Source organism: Cuculus canorus, chromosome 1 (assembly GCF_017976375.1).
Source record: "Cuculus canorus isolate bCucCan1 chromosome 1, bCucCan1.pri, whole genome shotgun sequence".
NCBI lineage: Eukaryota > Metazoa > Chordata > Aves > Cuculiformes > Cuculidae > Cuculus > Cuculus canorus.
Genome location: NC_071401.1, coordinates 77,782,480 through 77,803,103, shown reverse-complemented (window position 1 = coordinate 77,803,103; position 20,624 = coordinate 77,782,480). Strand labels below are relative to the sequence as shown.

At 37.0% G+C, this 20,624-nt stretch overlaps 1 protein-coding gene across 4 annotated transcripts in view; it reads right to left on the bottom strand.

Moving 5' to 3' along the window:
• The window catches only part of FRMPD4 (FERM and PDZ domain containing 4), a 349,158-nt gene that overhangs the window by 6,880 nt on the left and 321,654 nt on the right, over positions 1-20,624 (bottom strand). For all 4 annotated transcript variants that reach the window (XM_054078055.1, XM_054078031.1, XM_054078040.1 and 1 more), the window contains exons 6-14: positions 15,917-16,021; positions 14,648-14,755; positions 10,848-10,979; positions 8,588-8,707; positions 7,704-7,840; positions 6,422-6,548; positions 3,990-4,079; positions 3,215-3,397; positions 110-248 (exon numbers count right to left, since the gene is read on the bottom strand). In XM_054078055.1, coding sequence (XP_053934030.1) covers positions 110-248; positions 3,215-3,397; positions 3,990-4,079; positions 6,422-6,548; positions 7,704-7,840; positions 8,588-8,707; positions 10,848-10,979; positions 14,648-14,755; positions 15,917-16,021 — 1,141 coding nt within the window. The remainder of the gene's footprint in view (positions 1-109; positions 249-3,214; positions 3,398-3,989; positions 4,080-6,421; positions 6,549-7,703; positions 7,841-8,587; positions 8,708-10,847; positions 10,980-14,647; positions 14,756-15,916; positions 16,022-20,624) is intronic.

The following is a 20,624-nucleotide window of genomic DNA, read 5'->3' as shown; positions in this document are numbered from 1 at the left end:
CAATCAGATTTCATTTGGTATAGCGTTGTATTTATCTGGAGGTGAATAGGTTTGAGCTGCTTTCTGTTTTATACATTGAATCATCATCAAAATACTGTTCAATGAATACCTGTTTCTCGGCTCCCTGTATTTTTCTTGTTGGCCATGTTAAATATTGAGCGCCTTGAGTCAACCAGCAGTCTATAGTATCCAGCTGTTAGGCAAGCAAGATTCATTGCGTCTGATGACTCCATCAGCAGAGTAATTGGCTAAGAAGAATACAACCAAGTCTTGGTTAAGTCTGTTCCTCCCCAATCTGTTTATCTGCTGACAATACTACTATATGGCAGCAAAAGGAATTACAACACAAACATCACAGTGAAAAATACACGAGAACTTATTTTCCTCACTACCAATATCAAACAATATCAAATATTTAGAAAAGACTGGAATTGCAGTAAGGTAGAAATCCAACTGGACACTTTAATGGGTGATTTTGCTCTCCTTCTGAATGACACTAACTATTTTGAGACTCTTGCTTTATCTTTTTCTTGCATAGACATTATTCTCACCAAAGCACTGTTTACTGTTACTATGAAACTGCCAATGGCTAAGAAGCTGGTACATTAGGTGCTGGAGTCTTGCAGTGGTATCTGCAGCATGCCAGAAAATAAGGTGCTCCTAAGCACATGTATAGAAGCAAAACACAGGAAGGAAACAGAGTCAGGGGAAAGTTCAGGTTCAGAAACACAGTAGTGAGGTTAAAGCTATCATCACACTGCAGTGGCAGCAAATATTATAATGAAGCTTAAAAGATTTCATTGTTTGTGGCCTGGTATTACTGAAAAGATAAGTGTTGAAAAAATAAACAGATAAGTGGAGACAAACAGAACAAAGAAAGACCCTCAAAAGGGAGATCAGCAAAGAAAACAAACTCAAAGCACTTAGAAAAAAAAGTCAGACCTAACAGTAAAATGAGAAATCTCAGAACTTTGAAAAACTATGGCTGCCAGGCCATTGAACCTGAGACATCCATGTGAAAAATACATTTTAATTTTTTTTTCCCCAGAAATATAAATTTATTTGCCTTAAACTTTTGTTCATGTCCCTGTAGCTTTCAACACTAAAAGCTGCTCTTCTCAAATTTATTTTAAAGTGGCTAACCTCTACAAGTCCTAGAGAGGAAATAAGAATTAAGCCCTTACCATGATACATAGATAGAAATAGAAATTACATACATAGAAATTACACCATAGACAACCCATCTTATCACTCAGTTATATCTATGTGGACATTTGTGACAGCTTATCATTACATACAAAGTCCACTGTCACAAGATCCAGGTGGAACATTAAAAACAACAGGATGGCTCTCCAACTTACTCAACCCCTGATTAGTTAAAAGACGACTGATTCTGATGGAGGCTGTGGCCAAAACATAACTGATGATCACAACTTACTATTAAACTCACAATAGGTCTGATAATTTTTAAATGCCTTTGCTGCAGCATCTTAGGCCACAAGGTGCCCTGGTTGGCCTGAATGTTGTATGAATAGTTTTTGACAACATAGAAAAAATTATGCATTTTTTTCTTTAAAGTATTTTGGGCTTCAGTTTGAGGTTCTATTCAACACATGCTTCTTTCAAAGCATTCAACTATAGCTATAGAAATTAACTATAAATCATTAAAGTTACAATGAGCTAATTCATCTCTGTTCTTTCACATGAACACTAAAAACTAACATTTGAAATACTATGTTGATCTCAAATTTTCTGCATTGATCGACAGAAATGGATGATCTCCACAGAAATCTCAGACTGCTGAAAACAGTGCTGTAAACTTCTGTTAATCTGCTGAGCAGTGACAGCTAAACTCTTATTGCCCACTTCTGCTCAGCGATACATACTTTAGAAGACATTAAAAAGAACAAAAAAATATAATACAAATCCAAACTGCTTATTCATTTATTCATTAGGAAAATATTGGCATATATGACATATATCAGCATATTCAGAATCTGGATACGTGAACCTGCTACCCTAGGGTAAACCAAAGGATGAAACTATCAGTTGAGATTAACTACCTATGTGTGCCTGCATCTCCTACACAGGGCACAGTGACAACCCCTACTTGTGCCCCACACAGAAGCAATTTTTTGTCAAATTCCACACAGAACCTCCTAGATTTGTAATTTTAATGTTAGGTTAGTCTCTTTGGCTTTAACATTGTGTTTGCCAAAACACAAGGAGATGGGGATGTACATGGTTTGCAGTAAGACAGTATTATAATATAAACCAACACAATATCATGCTAATATTTAATACCGTGGCATACAGTGCTGTATTTTACATACAAGCAAATGGGAATGATTTAGTTTCTACATTTAGGGAAACGGTTCTGGGTCAATAAACCTAAAGCATTCAAAGCAAGAAGTTAGTAAAATATTCCTTGTGTATGGTTTTTGTGTATAGCTATGTAAGCAAAAAAGCAATGTTGGGCTCTATTTATTTTCACAGAATATCTAAGTTTCAAGTACAATAAGAATTATTCAGTCTCTGATTGTCTTGTTTAATGCTCTAGACAGTTTATGAAACTTCCAAAACCACATAAGAAACACAGAAGAAGAACCAGGACAATATAATATACAGAACTCTACTCACTGCCACTAGATGCCACAGATACAGTGTTAAGCGGGATTCAAGAGAAATTAAATAACTATAGGTAGACGAAATAATAAGGGCTAAGAAAAAAGCCTTACCTTTTTACAGTTCTTTTCATTGGTAACCACTATGCAGTTACTTGAAATGAGCTTTGCAGATAAAACACTGGATTACAGGGTCTGATGCAGATGGACATTCTCTAATGGTAATAATATTGTCTGTTACACTAGAAGGAACTTCTAGGAACTGAAGGAGCTTTAAAAGAGGGCCAATTTCATTCTCATCTCTTCTAACCACAGAAATCAAGGAAGACAACAATAAACCAAGTTGACTGGGGACAGCCAAGACAAATATAGAATGAAAATACTGCAAAGCACCATTATGGCATGTTGCAGGACTCTTCAAATGCCCAAGTCATACTTCACATGCACTTGGATTAAAATAAGCTAAAATTGCACCCTCAGAATTATTGGCATGAAAAGGTTCAAAACAGTATAACTTTACCAAATACTGAAATAAAGATGAAAATGTTATTTAAAGTTATTTTATCAATATATATTAACATCAGACTTACTTTTACATCTAAGACATGCAGCTCAACTCTAACGCTGCTTTCATCTTCTGTAAACATCTCAATCCTGTTCACATGGCTGAAGTCTGCCAGGAGAGCCACCAGGTTCGTTTTGGTGTTTATCACATGACTGATTCCATAACGTGGCCCTACTAACAGAGTCACTTCTGAACGCTTTTCTCCCTGCTTTAGCAGAAAAAGATAAAAAGGCAAAAGTAAAAACCACGATAGGCAACAGATAATGACAAAAATCACTACTACCTTCTTTCATTTTCATGGGGCTACATTTGCGTGGCATTTTTATGTTAAAGATCATTATGTTTTTCTAAGAAGACGAGATAGAGAAGAGCATACATAATTAAAAACAAAAAGTAAAGGAATCTGTTTCTTGATATTGACTGTTGTGTAGTTTTTAAATAGATAGTAAGATGGACAGACGGATGTATGGAATCTGCTTCTGTTAAAAGAAAATCTTTGTCATCAAGAGTTTTCCAGACTAATAATATTAGTATTGTATCATTAAATGGATGGTTCTATTTGCCAAAAAGGTTGCAAATCTATCTCTAAACCCCTGTAAAAATACAAATTATACTAGGAATGATATTTTCAAGATTAAAAGAAAAAAAAAGTAATTTGGTTCAATTTAACAATTGGTTTTTTTAAGTGTGTGAATAGAACCTAAACTTCTAAAGAAAATTACATGGTCCAGCTTCTGCAAAAAGATATTTGGATAAAAAAAATCAAGAGAAGAGAGAAACTATTTAAATAGAAATATTACCACTAGTGTTGCCTTGAAAACACGCCCTCCATATAATCGTAGATCACTCAGGAACTTTAGATAATGCACCTTGGCTTGCAGAGCAGATAGCTGAGGAAGGAGAAACAGACGTAAGAAGTGGTAGTGGAAATCAACACATAATCAAATTCAGAAAGAAAATGTATGTGTTTAGTTTAAGGACAATGGACTGCAATAATAGCTCTTCAGAGACTGAAACTAAATCATTAGGTGCTTGAGCTTCAGGTGAGGAGAAACAGTTTCATTCTTAAAATTAAGATCTTTATTAGTTAAAATGCACTGAGGACTTGGGTATGGGCAGATCAGAGCATTGCAAGAGCATCGTAACTGCTCTAATGAAGGGAAAACGTTGAACTGCTCATATTAAACACCTGTTCATCAAGGGATTTAAAGGCTAGACAGCAGCTTTCCATTCAGAATCACCATCCGTTCTTAAACATTTAAATACCTATACAAAGAAAGAGAGCAAAGAATTTGGTTTTGTGAGCTGTGTGTATCACATTTTGCTAGGTACTTGCAGCATATGGCATTCCACCTCATTAGTGCATTTCTCATGTTTTAAAATAAAACTCTTCCACTATATTTAGTAGGGAATAGATTTGAAAGCCCAATACAGCACACATTATGACATAATGCATGTCATAATTTATCTCGTTTTTCTCCTCTTAGCTTGAAATATCTAGTTAAAAAGAAAGAACTTGTAAATATTTTGTGAGACCGAATGGAAACAGTTCATTTCACTCAGACTGTCTGGACTCTAACTTTATACCACCCTGGTGTAAATCCTTACAGGTGAACTTTTAAAAGATAATATAAACCAAGTCCATCTCATTTACTCTTCTCATTTCAGCCACTATATTTCTAGTTCAAAATCTTATTTGATCTTGAACAGCTTTTTAAGAGCCCTGATACTGAAGTTTTCCTAGACACCAAAGAATAAATAAATTCAGAAAAGAGCAGCTAGTGAGGATGCTTTTGTCTTCCCTTCGCTAGGTGTTCAGTTCATCGAGAAATACACAGGGGTTGTAAAAACCAGGAGAATCCTGAGAATGACAGGCTTCTCTTCATGTAAAGGGAGAGAAGACTCCAGAAGGACATCACTTCCTGCATTAGTACTGCAAGTGAGACAGAAGGTGACAATGAGCTCAGATGCCTTGTTTCTGAGACCTACCTGCTAAAAAAGCAGGTGGGCACACAACATGTTTCCAAAGCTCAAATTAGAAAAGAATGAAGCAAAACCAACGAACCCCGCTTGCTGTGGGAAGGAACCGTTGCAAACTCTCTTCATACCAAGAACCAATACTGTGTGACACTGTCATCACCTGCAACGTCTACAGCAGTAGTGGCTTCCAAAATATACACAACCTTACACTACCAGGATAAACAATAATTAATTTGCATTATTCAGCTTTAGCGTTAGCAGTGCAGGAGACATACAGTGCTTCAGTCAAAAAGATGGCCTTTCTTCCTGACCATCCCAGTTCAAACACAAAGAGCTATGTTCATAGTCATGATGTGATCTGAATCTGCCAAGCAGGACTTCTGCTGATCACAATGAACTTTAGCTCAGGCATCAGGCGCTTTGGGGTTTGTTCGTTCAGAAACAAAGCGTCATGGAGCAGGATTCAACTCATTTTATATCTCAACTAGTCACTCCTAGGCTCTTTTCAAAGTCCATGGAGAGAAATAGGCATTTCTAGGACACAAGCCACCTGACCTATTTTTGGTTCCTAATGTGGGATGGGATGAATCTCTCCCTAGAAGTGCCTGTTTCTCTCTATTGACTACAAAGAGACATTAGATAACTTGCATAAAGATTCCTCATTATGGTATCTAAAACTATCTTCAGCTGTATGCATGTAACAAAGGCATTTCAGAGACATTGTCTTCTACATGTTTTTTCCAGCTGAAATGAAACCTCAGTGCTAAGAAAAGCATTTTATAACAGCAAGGAGGGTCATTTACTGTAAGGAGCATCACTTACACAGTTAGATCTTGGCCAGTGAAGTCTCTATCTACAGCATAATGGAAAACAATCCAGAAAACCAGCATCTATATCAGGCCCATAGGTTAATGTGGTTCAGATGAGAGCATTAGAGAGAGAACAATAGCTTTCCTAATAAGTCTGCCAATAATAGGAAGCACTAAATTAATTAAAAAAAATACATCTTTATCATACATGAAGTATTAATGACCAGTTTTCTGGCATTCTTAAGATAAGAAGATAGTTTAGTTGGGGTATAATTAATTATTTTTAATTGTCCTTGGCTACGTTGTACCTAGCACCAAAATTTAAATCTCTGAAAATATAATGGCTAGGTGTTTCTCTGAAGGATTAGTTTTAAACGTTTCCCACGCACACCACCCTTTCTGCTCTTTAAAACATATTTTCTATTAAGATGCAAATGTAATACCTTTTTACCCGGAGGAACTAGGTTTTGATTTGCTTTGACAAGGTGTGAAAGTGCTTTCTTTATGTTCTTTTCTTTCATGCTTTGCAGCACAGCAGATGGAAGAAAAGTCTCTAATCCCCATTCTTTTCTGCAATAAAAAGCACATATTTAATTTCACATTCCTCTGATGGTTATTTATCTAAAGGCTGGTGACTATTATGCTAAGTGAATGAACATCTGAAAACAGGAGAGCTGGTTGAGTCCAGAGTTTTGAAACACATTATTTTCTATATACAAACTACATATTATCTATGAAAAAGATGTATTAAAATTATAATCTTTCTTCTATTCCTTCCATTTCTTCCATCACGCCATTCAGAAAAGAAATTTTATATTTTATGTTTAAAGTCCATAGTACATTGTTGAACACCACTTGATTTCATAGATAAGTACCATTACTGAATTAAAATTGCAGAATATTTAACAGCATAATGTCAGATTTAATTTTATTTTCTAAGCTTTTTTTAAGCCCATGCAAACCAGTCAGACATAGTCTTTGTCACTTCTATTTTGTGGGCTCCCCTCAAAAAAAACCCCAACCAGTCCCCTTCCTTTTACCAAATTTTCTTTTCTGTTTGAAGTACTGCTTTTGACAGAAGACTGGCTCTTCACTTTTAAGTAATTATTTTTGTTGATGCACTGATAGGATACAATATTACACAATGTTCAGTAAGGCAGATGAAGTCTACAAGATTGACTATGCAATAGTTATTATTTCCATTCTGCATGTAAACTAATCAACAGCAACAAAAGTTTTGGGGTTTGTTTCATTGTTTTTTAACTTCAAGCATAAGTACGCACATTTTGGAAATTTTCTTTTTCTTTGTAGTTACATATGCACGTTGTTAACATAAAATAGGTGCCTATCGGGGTACTTCTGTATCTAAAAAATCTTACAAATGGAATGTAAGACCCTGCAGTCTTCTGAATCAAGAAATCATCTGAATCTTACTATAATAATCTCTACTAAAACCCTAGGATTAAGACTATATAAACTGACCATTATATCACTGAAAGCAAATAAGTTAATCCTATTTACATTTACACACTAGTTCACATGCCTAAGCAGATGATCAAAAGGTCTATACTTACAGTTCTTAACACACCTGAATCAATTTCAGTGACAAAGAATGAACCTAAAATTGATGCATGCAAATAGACATACTAAAGAAACAACCATAAAGAATCTATGAGTTACTCTTAATGTTTTACTTTTAAAGAACACACTCCATTTTCAACTTACTCTATATATTTGAGAGAAATTTTCTGAGTTTGCTTGGTGGTCACAGTTGCAATATACATTTGTAATGCAGCCAACCGCAGGGCAATGTCATATTTCAGTTCCGGTCCAAATCTTTCCTGGACCACGTCGTTACAGCTCTGCCAAAGAACCAGTAGAGGGAGCATCAAGTTCAAAAATCTTGCACTAAAAATAAATTAAGAGTCCTATTTTTTTTTAAAAAAAAAAAAAAAAAAGAAAATGCATGAAGAGTAACCCCAAACTCAGAAGCAGAACGATGCTGAAGTCAGGACTGGTGCTCTCAGAGGTGTCAGATGCTCACGAGGGTATGGGCATTTCTGAAGAACAAAAGAGCTTCTGCCAAAGAACAGAACGCATGAACATTTTGATCTAAGCTTTCTTTATCCTTCCTGGGGAGAGCAGCAGTCCTCTCTGACAAAAGAGTCCTGGGAAGGTATCAGTGTATATGGACTCAGGATAGTAGGATTCTACCTGGTAAGATACCCAGGAGAACCACGTAGCTTGTACACCAGTTTTCTCATCCATTTTACTGGAAGATCTTTTCCAGACATTTTTTCTGTCTGATATTACAGTACAATAAATAAATATTAGCAATTATTCCAGCTTCACTCTTTTCTAAAGCCAAATGTATTTTGGAAAGTTACCAAAGAACCACTATTTGGAGAGACTTATAAAGGGAGGGAACTTTGCAGATGATAAAGATTTGCACATTCCTGAAGTGCATTCATTGGCTTTATGCAGCAGAAATAAACCCCAAGATTTACTGCAGCCACACTTTTCTATGTGAAGATATAAATCTATATATACAATGAGTGCAACTATCTTTTTATTATCCTTAAGCTAACAATGGTTGTGCTTTCACTTACCTGTACATAAAGATATTCAAAAGCAACTGGATCTCTTCTTAAAAGATCAATGGGATCCTTTGGGACAAAGCTAATCCTGAAAAGACATCTCATCTTATGTGAGCTTGGCCTCTGGGTCACCTAGGACAGTGCAATAGTCATATCAGAACTCGACAAACCTAGTCGTGAAACGTGATCTGCAGTCTCAGGCACCATGACCCTGCTCCAGAGCCACATGGTAGCAAGAAAAATAATTCTGTCAAATAAAAAGCTTTGCCATGGGCTTGTCATTAAGTTCTTCACATAAGAACATCATATACAGACAATCTTGTGGCAATATTTTCAGATTCATATAGGCATGACTGCCCAATACAACTCAACCTCAAAGAAACTGAATTCACTCATTCAAAACCAGAGTGAAAGGATAGAGAAAACAGACCTTAATGAAAACCATCCAAGTGAAATACAAACTGAGTTATGCTTCAGCAGGACCAAAATACTCATAAATGAGAATAACTAGTAGGTTTTGGGGGATAGGTCACATTTATGAGAACACAGGTAAAGTACAGCTTAGCAGCTATTATTCTCCTTTTCTCTTGCTTGTTTTAATCCACTAGACAACTTGGAAGAAATTGTGTCTTTTGACTCTTTCTAGGTTGTTTTGCATTAAGATACCTACCCCTAGACATCGAGCCTAAACAAATCTCTTCCAATACATTAAAAATGATGAAGATTCTTCTGCTTGTTGGTCAGCAAAACTTTGTTAATCCTGTAATACAGCAATCTGGGTACATACATGTAGGACCACAGTATGGCTAATGAATAATTGAATGAAAGGGTAACAATCCAAGAACACCATTATTATTATAAGAAATCAGGGTCAGCAGCGCCATTATAATGGCAAATTAAAGTATTGTTGATTTTACAGGAATTTCAAAGAAGAAATACTCAGAATTAATTTAGTTTATGTAGCTTATTTAATTAGGCTAATGCACTCAGAGATTTGGTGTAGTCTGTAATCAATGACTTTAGTTGATAAAATTTTGCTTTTAAAAATCTCCAGTGAAGTCTCTGTCTTGCCCTAACAATTTTCAAAATATATGCATACCTTGCATTGTCTCTGACCTCATTCCTAAAGTATCTACATGTATTCTGTATAAATAAAAGTGCCAGATGGGATTTCAGAAAACTCACTGTATTGCTTTATTCTGATCCTTCTGATTTCAATGGGAATTTTACCAATAAATTCAGTGGGAGACAGATAGGCCAGGACAGCCTATACTGAGCACTTCTGGATATTATGCATTCATTGGGTGGCTTATACCCCAAAGAAAATAATGTTAACATGACAAAATCAAGTGCTTAAACATTAGAAAATACTAGAAAGACTCTTAGCTGGCAAACTAAACTCCTTCATACCATTACACAGACTCTAGTTATACGTTCAAGGGAATTCTGGCATTTAAATTACATATTTTTTTTCCTTCATCTCATCTTAGAATCCATTTATCTTTTTTTGGAAAACCTAGATGAAATGTAAAAAATATGAATGCTCTCCTCAAACACAGAAATGTCAAGGAAAAAATCAGGCTAAACAGTTCTGCAAAACGATGAGCAGCTAAAATCAGGGTCCTCTGCTGGGAATTGAGAGCAACTTCACCTCTAGTCAGACCTGGCCTGTCAGCAGCCTGAGTTGCTTCCCCTGAGTTGCTTCGATCTAAGGAACGAAGTCGTACAGGCATTTTCTGGGTCATAATTCATCATCACTGAAGTGACATAATGTATCACTGTTTAAACAAGCCAATATTGACTTCATCAGAACGCATATGATTTGTTGTCACCAGATACAGATCCATACAGATCTCACACAACCAGAGGGGGACAAAAATCAAAATAAGGTTTTTAAAGGAATTTGACTAGACTGTTCTCAGAATTGTTACCTTTGGGTTTTCAGCTGCTGAGAATGTTTACTAGTTGGGCCATGTATAATATGAAAAAGGCTTGATAAATACTTTCTAGCTTTCAGTCTGATCTTTAATAAACTTTTAAATTCTTTTTAATGGCCCAATGAAGCATTGAAATACAATGCCTATATAATAGAAAAATAATTGTTTTCTGTAACAACCTGATTCTTACAACCACATCTAAACACAACTGCTGTTTGATGGACTGTATCAAAGTGTAAATCTTGCAGTTAACTCAAATGAGTGATGAAAGCGATGGATAATTTACTGATTAACCCATGTCATTAATATGTGCTTTCACACATCATTACACAAACCTGAGTTAGAGTCTCCTGTTCATGTAGCAAAAGGAGTTTCGTTCCAGATCCTTCAACCCTCTGCTCCAGCATCAGGGAAAAGTGTTCAATACACTTGATGGAAAGTTTTTCTTGGAGTGTTAAGATGACATCCTGATTAACAAAGGATTATAAAACATGCTTAAATTCATAAAGCACTTGGGACCCAGTTTTTCAGTCACACACCCTGCATGTATACCAGCACAGGGTGAAAGCCCAGATGTTAAACGGGAGGATGGTCATGTTTTGTGCCTGTTCTACATGAGTATACAGGACATCACACACATTCACTCAGTGAAAAATCAGTGTCTTTTATTCTGAACATCCCTGAGGTGGAATCAGACATGCATGTGAAAAATATACACATGACATTGCTGTGAATGGACTACTTTCTGTGCAGTTTAGCATGCATACTACACTTGTGTGGCCCTTCTTAAATCATATCTTTCTCTCTCCCTGGAAATAAAACCTCTTCATCAGCAAAGAAAAGATGGTCTTGCCACTCTTCACTTCACCCTATTTTGAGGCAGGCCTACCCAGTAATAAAAAAAGAATATATATTTTCAAGAAAAAAATTACTTTAATAACCTTCATTTGTTCTTATGGCAAGGTTTTTTTTTTGACATCCAATTCTTGGTACTTATGTTTAATGGACATTCTTGAGTTTTAAATGCTGACAAGTCAACAATGATGATACCTGTGCAGAACAATTGCTCTAAATTTAAGGGCCATGTTAATTTATAGTATAACTCCCATTTTTAGAGACTTTTAATTCATTTTTTTCACATTGGGTTATGTCTAAGGGTAACCAATTTGAGAACAACTGTTTCTAAAACAGCAGCTAAACCAACCTTCTCACAAAACCACTGAATCAATCTCTACATTTCTGTATATATATAACACTGTAAATATATGCAGAGTGTTAATATCATCTGACAAGGTATCTTTTGCTTTAGTGAATGTAGTAGGAAAATTAAATATACAACCCATCAGTTAAAAATAGTTTCACATTATTTTGGTGAGAAGCTTAAGATATTCTATCCATCCAAAAGATTTTTAGATATATATAAGTATCCAGATGGATAAGAATTACTAGGGACATCATGACGAATTGTAATCACAGAATCACAGAATCACAGAATCACACAAGGTTGGAAAGGACCCATTGGATCATCGAGTCCAACCGTTCCTAACACTCCCTAAACCATGTCCCTAAGTACTTCATCCACCCGTTCCTTAAACACCTCCAGGGAAGGCGACTCGACCACCTCCCTGGGCAGCCTGTTCCAGTACCCAATGACTCTTACTGTGAAGAATTTTTTTCTGATATCCAACCTGAACCTCTCCTGACGGAGCTTCAGGCCATTCCCTCTAGTCCTGTCCCCTGTCACTTGGGAGAAGAGGCCAGCTCCCTCCTCTCCACAACCTCCTTTCAGGTAGTTGTAGAGAGTAATAAGATCTCCCCTCAGCCTCCTCTTCTCAAGGCTAAACAACCCCAGCTCTCTCAGCCGCTCCTCATAAGACTTGTTCTCCAGCCCCCTCACCAGCTTTGTTGCTCTTCTCTGGACACGCTCCAGAGCCTCAACATCCTTCTTGTGGTGAGGGGCCCAACATAATCGAAGTGTTTCAACATAGTTTAGGAATATTAATGGATCAATTATAGTGTGTTTATGGAAAATCAACCTCAAATTGGTGGAAGGATGAAAAATGTATGTAGGAGAATAGGGATAATTCTGCACAATGTGAAGAGTATAAGATTCTTATAGAATATAAGATTGCAATAGATTGCAAGCAACCATTCTAAATAATGGAGTTTTGTATTATACTATTCTGATTAATGGGGAATTTATTACTTAAACATTAAATCTACTTTTATTTAAACTGCTAAGCTATGCTCAAAAACAAGGGGCATAAGAGTAACATGAAGAGACACAATACTAAAAGTAAGTTTTCAAGAGGAGGAAATAATGGCACTATTTGCTGCTGGCTGTCTTAGACTTTTCAAGATATGACGCTAAAGCACATATGCACTCAGTTACTGCACCAAATATTTTGCCAACCTATCCTCTCATCCAATAACTTACTGAGCCCAGGTGCTGCCTCCCACCAATAAGGAAAGCAAGAATTTAGGCAGTGGTTGCATCCTTGTTGTGAAATGGTGAGTTACTGGATTGCTAGGGGTGGAAAAAAACCCTCTGCATTTGCCTTTACTCAACTGAGGCATGTCTACTTCATTTCAGTTTAAGCAAAGATGCAGCAATCCATACCCATCTATCCACAATGATGGATATACACACATGTACATACAAGAATAGGTAATATGCAGCTGTGCAGGATACAGAATACATACTTGCTTAAATTAGATGCAAAGGAAATTATTCCTACCAAAAGTCAGAATGACTAAGGTCAAAGCAGGCTTACAACATCAATACAGCTAGGTCTCTGAGCCCGCATGGGTATCTTTGCAAATGACCTCAGACTAATATTTAATGGTCTTACAGTACATGATATACCCATCACAGAACTACTGAAAAACTAATGTAATGTGACAGTCAAAGACTGGTCTTCAGAGGCAAAATACCTTGGAACAGGTTGGGGTTTTTTTATATTCATAAAAAAAAATACTGGAAAAAATACTGGAAAATGGGCTCGTGGGCCTCAGAAGGGTATGGAGACCTCACTGTCTACAAGAAGCATGTCTTGCAATTCTTCACCCAAACAAATTATCAAATGGACTGAAGGAATTCAGTATCTCACGGCTGTAGAGTGGAGGTTTGTATCTTTTCCCTGCACTCTATGTCCAAGATCCATGAACTATAAACAGATATCACAGCCCATTTTTAAGCATAAATTCAAGATCTGTTTTGCCTCCAGACTGGAGTAAGTTTCCTCTGTTTGCCTTAGTAAATACCTCTCCTTCCTGTTCCAACTGATTGAGTACATGATGAATCGTGGTGAGCAGAAAAGCAGCCTTTTTTTTCCAAATATGCATAGATTTACACTGTCTTAAAGCCAGAAAAAAACTGGCAGTGAGGTTAAAAATTGCATTCCCAGCCTTTGCTTGTCTCTGTGTCATAGGCATGCATGGTACCATGCAGTGAACTAGATCTGGTAACCAACCTATGTTAAAACTAGCTCACCCAAACAAAAATGCTCAAGAGGCTAGCAGCATGTCCACCAGTGCTAGTCGTGTTGCTTACTATGCTACTCCACGGCACTCACAGACACCGACGACATCTCTGGTTTAGGAACCTACATGAAACAGTGTCACAGACACTCCCTAGCAGCCTCAGTCGTGTCCTAGGGCTTCATCTCCTTATTTCTCTAAGTGAAATGTGTTATGGAAAGCATAGAGGGCATTACACTGAGACAAGCAATTTATCAGCAACACAACCCTACAATATCCCATCCCAAGTTCACTGGATGACAAGATGATATTCAATTAGCAACCAACATCTTAATCTTCTTAGCTCCTGACTTTTGCTGACAAATCATGCTAGTATTTGGCAGCATATAAAAACAACAGGACCACAAAATTTTAATCTGCTTCATGCACATTAAAATGATCACTTTAGCTTCTTTCTTCATTGACAATACAATATGTTTTTAGCAGCAGAAAAATGGACCAAAACCTCTTATTTCTGAACTGTGAGTCCAGCCCCAACTGAACACACTAGTAATTTTGTTCTTAAAGCATTCCGAGTAAATTATAATTATTGAAGGTCTTAAAAAAGAGTTAACCGACATTCTTGGCATTGCATACCAAGATATATCTAGCCTACCTTTATTGAAGTGCTGCAGTCAAACCGGAAAGATTTGGTTTGTCCATTTTCAAGGTACACCTTCAGAACATTTGGCATGAAAAGAAGTGAATTGTCCTTAACTGTTTCCTGCCAAGCAAATTAGTGAATCAGATTACAACATGCAACAAGGGAAATCTAAATGTTGTTCTATAAAGAAGGACATCATTCAGATGGAAAGGTAACAACCAGAGAGGAGTATGTTGGCTCAAATTGAAAGTAGAATTAGCAATGCCCTTCAAGTGTCTAGCCATGCTCATTACAGTTGTTCTCTATAAGTTTCTTTCCTGGATAAATATAACTGTTCACATACATTTTATGCCTGGCTTGGAGTATTTTCTTTATTTCTCTGACAATAAATGCTACATCTAAAGTTGAAACATTTTCAATAAAACAGAAAAATAAATTACTATTTCTCTGAATATAGGGAGCTTTTTAGTGTCTTCAATCTACAAAATGGGAAATGCAGGTTCATTAATAAGAATCACAATCAAGATGTTTCACATTCACTTTATAGCTGGATATTAAATGCTAATATCTGTCATAATTTAAGAAGAGTAACATATGATATTGCTACTTAGTTGTCACAATTCATAACAAGGACAGTTAAAAGAAACAGGAAAATGTAAGGGAAACATAGTTTGGGGTCTTTTTTTAAAAAAAGCAGAAATTGTTTTTTGACCAAATGCAGTATCAATTTATGTTTGGAAGAGAGCTGGATAAAGACATCAGTGAGGAACGATGTTCTGGCAAATTATGAAAATGAATTGGGAGTTCATGTTTAAGGAGGAGTTCAGTGGCTCTCAAAGAGAAGCTGATTTTGCCTGAGTGCCAGAAACAAGTTTAAGTAGATAAAACAAATTTTAAAGGGGTCTGTAAATTAATGCTAATCTGTTTTCCTGACATGCTACTTTTTAGGCTGATGGGTTTTCCTACTTACAAAATTGCTATGAAAAAAAATCAAGCAAGCATTATCAAGACTATAGAGACAGACATGTATGTGCTATCACCACAAAATGCGTTCACTAGGCTTTTAATTTTATTTTAAGAAGGGGAAATTTTTTCACAACATTATGGGCCCAATGGACTTTAAAAACAGATCTTTCAAAAACTTCAGAAACAGAAAAACCCTTCCATTTGCAAGCTTATAACCACTGTTCCTACCACATAATTCCCTTACTTTCCAGCTTTGAGGTGTACCTTTGGATGTAATGCTCAGTCCTTCCTCAGGTTAAATAGTTGCATACTCACCGACACCTGGCCATTGATAATTACTTCTTCTGAGAAGCGCACTTTGACAGGATTGGACTTCAATCTTGCCTTTTTTGCAGCACTAATAAAAGCTGATTTAGGAGACTGGAAGGAAAAATGATGACAAGATATATCACATGATTTCAAGTTAAAATCTTTCTTTCCTTTTCCAGCTATTCCTCCTGTTTCTCACACACTGAGAACTCTGTGTATACAGCAATACTTTGCATACCGTTCATTGAAGAATGGAAGTACAGTCAAACCATAATGCTTCCCAAGATAATACACATGTATATACATATAAGGAATCACCAATGCATACTGCGCATACTAGAAGTTATCCCACTGTCAGACTGGAGCAATGAGAAGGGCTCTCAGCGTACATACAAATTCCTCGCAGTGCTTCCACAATGAATGCTGTCAACCAAACTTGTTTGCATGAACAGATACAGACCAGTGACCAGCCAGTGACCCTTCCTTCAAACAATGAATGGAAATTTTTTGCATAATCTATTTTCCACTAGGTACAGATATACACACAACCTTTACCAAAAAATTGTTTGAGAGCTCTCCAAGGGCGGTGGCATCTCATTGTATTAGTCCACTCTAAAACACAGGTTAGAACCACCAAAAGGCATGTTGTCATGATTTAATTTAAAATATAAGAGAATTCAAAGGCAGAGATTTACTAGTCTGCTTAACCCTTCACTGACAGTCTCCACCCAAGACTCTGCCCTAAACGTGCAAGTTATTATAAAAGTGATAAATAAAGGGGAAAGTTTTTGAGGAAGACTTCATTGAAACTTTTTGGGATCAGCTGATGGGTTGGGCCCCATCTCCCCTCGTCAGCTGGGATGCCATTGGGTAATTTTTTTGTGTTATGTATGTTATAGTTTAACTTCATGCTAACTATGACTATCTTTCTATACTTTGGTGTTAGCTACATAATTCTTATCTGCATATCACTCCTGTCTATGCTTGTGTGTTTAATTACAGATTGTTGCATTTTTTGCAAACAGTATCTTCTCCCTGGCCACCAATGAACCCTTTATTCAGCCATGAACTGTTACAATAGAATTGGCTTGTGTGTATATATACAAGTCTCTGGAAAATTTTCTAATTGTTAAAAAGGATTTAAGGGGTTTATTTTGTGCCTACTTGGACCCAACAAGGTGGACAAGGTTAATTCCTTGTGGCAGTGCTGGTAAGAGTCCAGACAGAGTGGTCAGTTTTCACTCTCAGGACCTAGCAAGCTGGACTAGATTAATTTGTCCTTGCGGAATTGCTAACATGATCCATCCAAACCAGTCTGTAGACATGACTGGCTGGACAACTTATTTTGTCCTCGTGAAACTGTCAGTGAAGTGTTAAGCAGACTAGCAAAACTCTCCCCTTGAATTCTCCCATATTTTAACTTAAATCATGACACATCTGCAGGCCATCAAGATTCCCCTGAACACATCCTCTACACAAACCCCGTGCAAGGCTTGCCTTCGACAGATCAGACACTTTGGGGGACTTCATGTATCAGAAGTCTAGAAACATTCCTAATTTTCTTCTGGTTCCTAACTGACTTTTACCTATGACATTATTCAATGGATTCACCTGTGATCAAGTGTTCAGCTCTTGGAAAAATGTTCTCTCTCCATTTGAGGAGTTAGACTAACAACTCATTTTTAGTAACAAATTAAATTTTCACAGTCAATGAGACTTCCATTTTCAGCAGCAGAAGTAAGATAGTTTTATTCTCAGGTCAGTTACAAACACAGTGCTTATGGCATTGCCTAATTCCAAACCATGGTAATGGGCAATAGAAGAAATTCTGGCTTTGTCTGAAAATCCCTGGGCTCCTTCGGGCAAGGTGTCCTGTTTTTTCAGTAAAACGTGAATTAAGTTTTATTCTAATGCCTGAGAAGTGGCCTTACTAGCTTCAGATATTGTAAAGGCTAATGCATGTTGGTTTGCCTGTGAGGAATTAGTGCAGGCATCAATGATGATGATCCTAGAATAATTTTCTATTATCAATGCAGCAAGGCAGAAGTCCTTGTAAACACAGGAACTCTTGTCACCATTACTCAAACTTTGACTCAACTAACAATCCACAGGAGTGATGGAGTAGTCGAAGGCCATGTGCTCTTGTTGTCTCTGATCTCTGCTGAAACTGCTTAAAAAGCTGTTTTCTTGTGATGGAGAACCCTTCTTTCTAGTAACTAGCAGGAAAAAGTCTCCAGCTCACTTCTGTATGCCACTCATTTATTATCACATCAAATAGTGCTAACTATCACCATACGCTCAGTATCAACCAGTGAACAAAGAATGAAAGATGCCACATTCTCCCAGGAAATATCAGAGCCATCCGATAATTCCTGGAGCACAAAATAGAATCAAGAAATAAAAATGAATAGTTCTTCACTTTTACGGTTTGTTCTTTCTTATCTCTTCTCTAGAAGCTATGACCATACATCTTTTTAATCAGTAATAGTAGTAAATGACAGAAAATTCAACCCCATGATCAAACCAAGCTCAGCTTCCAAAGCCAGTGTGGAAAACTGCAGAAGGTCCCCCAGAAGATTTGAAACTACCACCAAAAAGAAAGAAAGAAGAAAAGGATTTTTTGATAAAAATATTAATGTCTCAGGGTGGGGGACCCAAAACACTTCTTAAGCAAGAATGAACAACACGGAAATGCTGAAGAAGCATGCTTGCACATTGTACTCTAGAGATGAATTCCTAAAAACACACAGTATAAAATAAGATCACTATTAATATAATAATTCCACACATGCCTTTTCTAATTTCCCTCCCTTTCACATAATTCCTTTCTGCAGTGTGTAAGGGGAATAGTCTGCATGGCAGCCAAGTAATGAACTGCAACCTGTCCATTGCTGCTGCCATGAGAAAGCACAGCTACTGGTTATTGGCTCTACTTTGGAAGGGCAAGGGGAAAAGAGTGGCTTTCACATACTCTTCTCGCTGGAAGAGGCTTTTTACAGCTGTTTGCTCTTGTTGCAGATGAGTCACCAGTCTGGCCTTTCTTTACAGGCAGACTGCCAAATTTTCTTCAAGATTCTGACAAGGTTATACCCATACAGCAAATCCAGCGAACCACTATGTGGCTCTGTTGCTCTCTACAACCTCTCTCTTTTATTCCTTCTACAACCTCAAGGCCCCTGGAAGGGGGCATAAACACTTTAATTACGTTATTGCAAAAATGCAATAGACGAGTCTAACGCAAGTGAAAGGTGTGAACTTATACGAGTTCCCCTGAACCCATCTGGTATGTGGGGTTTCATTTATATTATTGAACATCCAGGGGATCTCACCATGGTTTCTCATATAACATGCACCTTCCCTGCCCCTCCCACTTCTGCTGTGGCAATGTGCTTAGGACTCCAGCCCCTTGCCAGACACTCTGGGTAAGCCTGGGAGCCAATTGCTTTCTAAAAAGCTTCCAACTACAAACCAAGGGTGTAAGAAAAACTATAACAGCTGTGGCAGGTATTTGGGGGGATGTTCGATGCTGATTAAAGGTTTGAGTAATAGTACAGCTTTTGCATTTAATTGCACAATCTCTTTGTTTCTACCTCTGCATCAACTTGGCACTTGACATTTTCTCTTTTTCTAAAGAATGCGGCAAAGAGGTAGGAAAACAGTTGGATTTGACTGTCGAAACCTGCCTGTCTAACAAAGCATTAGCAAGATGATGTGCTACTCTATTCTATTTTAATGTCTTCACATTTGTAGGCAAAGAATGCTATCAAGTAATGATTCTCAGACTGCCAGGTTCATTTGTATTTGATACTCTCTCTTTTAGCCAAATGGAAGCCATTATGCTCAGTTAATGACCTTAAGCAGGAGATGTTTACACTAATGCAGAACATCTATCACTGCAAATAAAGTATTTGCATTGTCACAGATAAACCAGCTTAATTAGAGTGACTTTTACAAAATGAGAGGACACATTTTAACAAGGAGTCAAAATGTTTCAAAACCCCACAAACTTCACTCTGTATGACCTAAGCCCTGTTTCCTGGTAAAAGTTCAAACTTATCAGGATTTTAAATAATTTTTACTTGTTTACACAGAATTCAGTAAAAATTCAGTAGATCATTTCAACACTACCTGGAGAAACTGCTAACAAGTGTAATGAAGCATTGCATACAGATTTGTTTGGAGGAAACCATAGTGAAAACTGAGACCCTCCTTTGAACCCTTCCTACTAGGACTGCAATCAATGGGCATCTCATCAGCAGTGTCAAAACATCCAGAGACTGCTGTAATACAAGGAGGCTTTCTGAAAAATGTTATTTTTGTCATTTTCTGGACTTTTTAAAATTAGATCTTATTTTGTCAGTAGCATTATAGCAAGCTATTTTTTAACAGATCTTAGGAACAACAGTCTTTGTTTTGAGGGAAACTGTTTTTTTGATGAAAATAAGAATGTCTAGTACTTTGTCTGCTTTTGGAGGTAAATCACATTTTAGGGGAGATTAACGGGAAATGGTGTTTATTTGCTGCAAAAGCCCCTTTGAGTGCTTTTGCTGGTAGAGGTGCTACGACAACAAAACCTTTACTCATGCTCAAAAAAAGAAAGGTTTAGCATTTAGAAGAGCATAGTGTACTACTGAGCCACCGCAAAGAAATGAAACAAGACAGAAGTATGGGACAGTCACAAGGTGAAAAAGAAGACCTGCTCTGCGACAGTGTC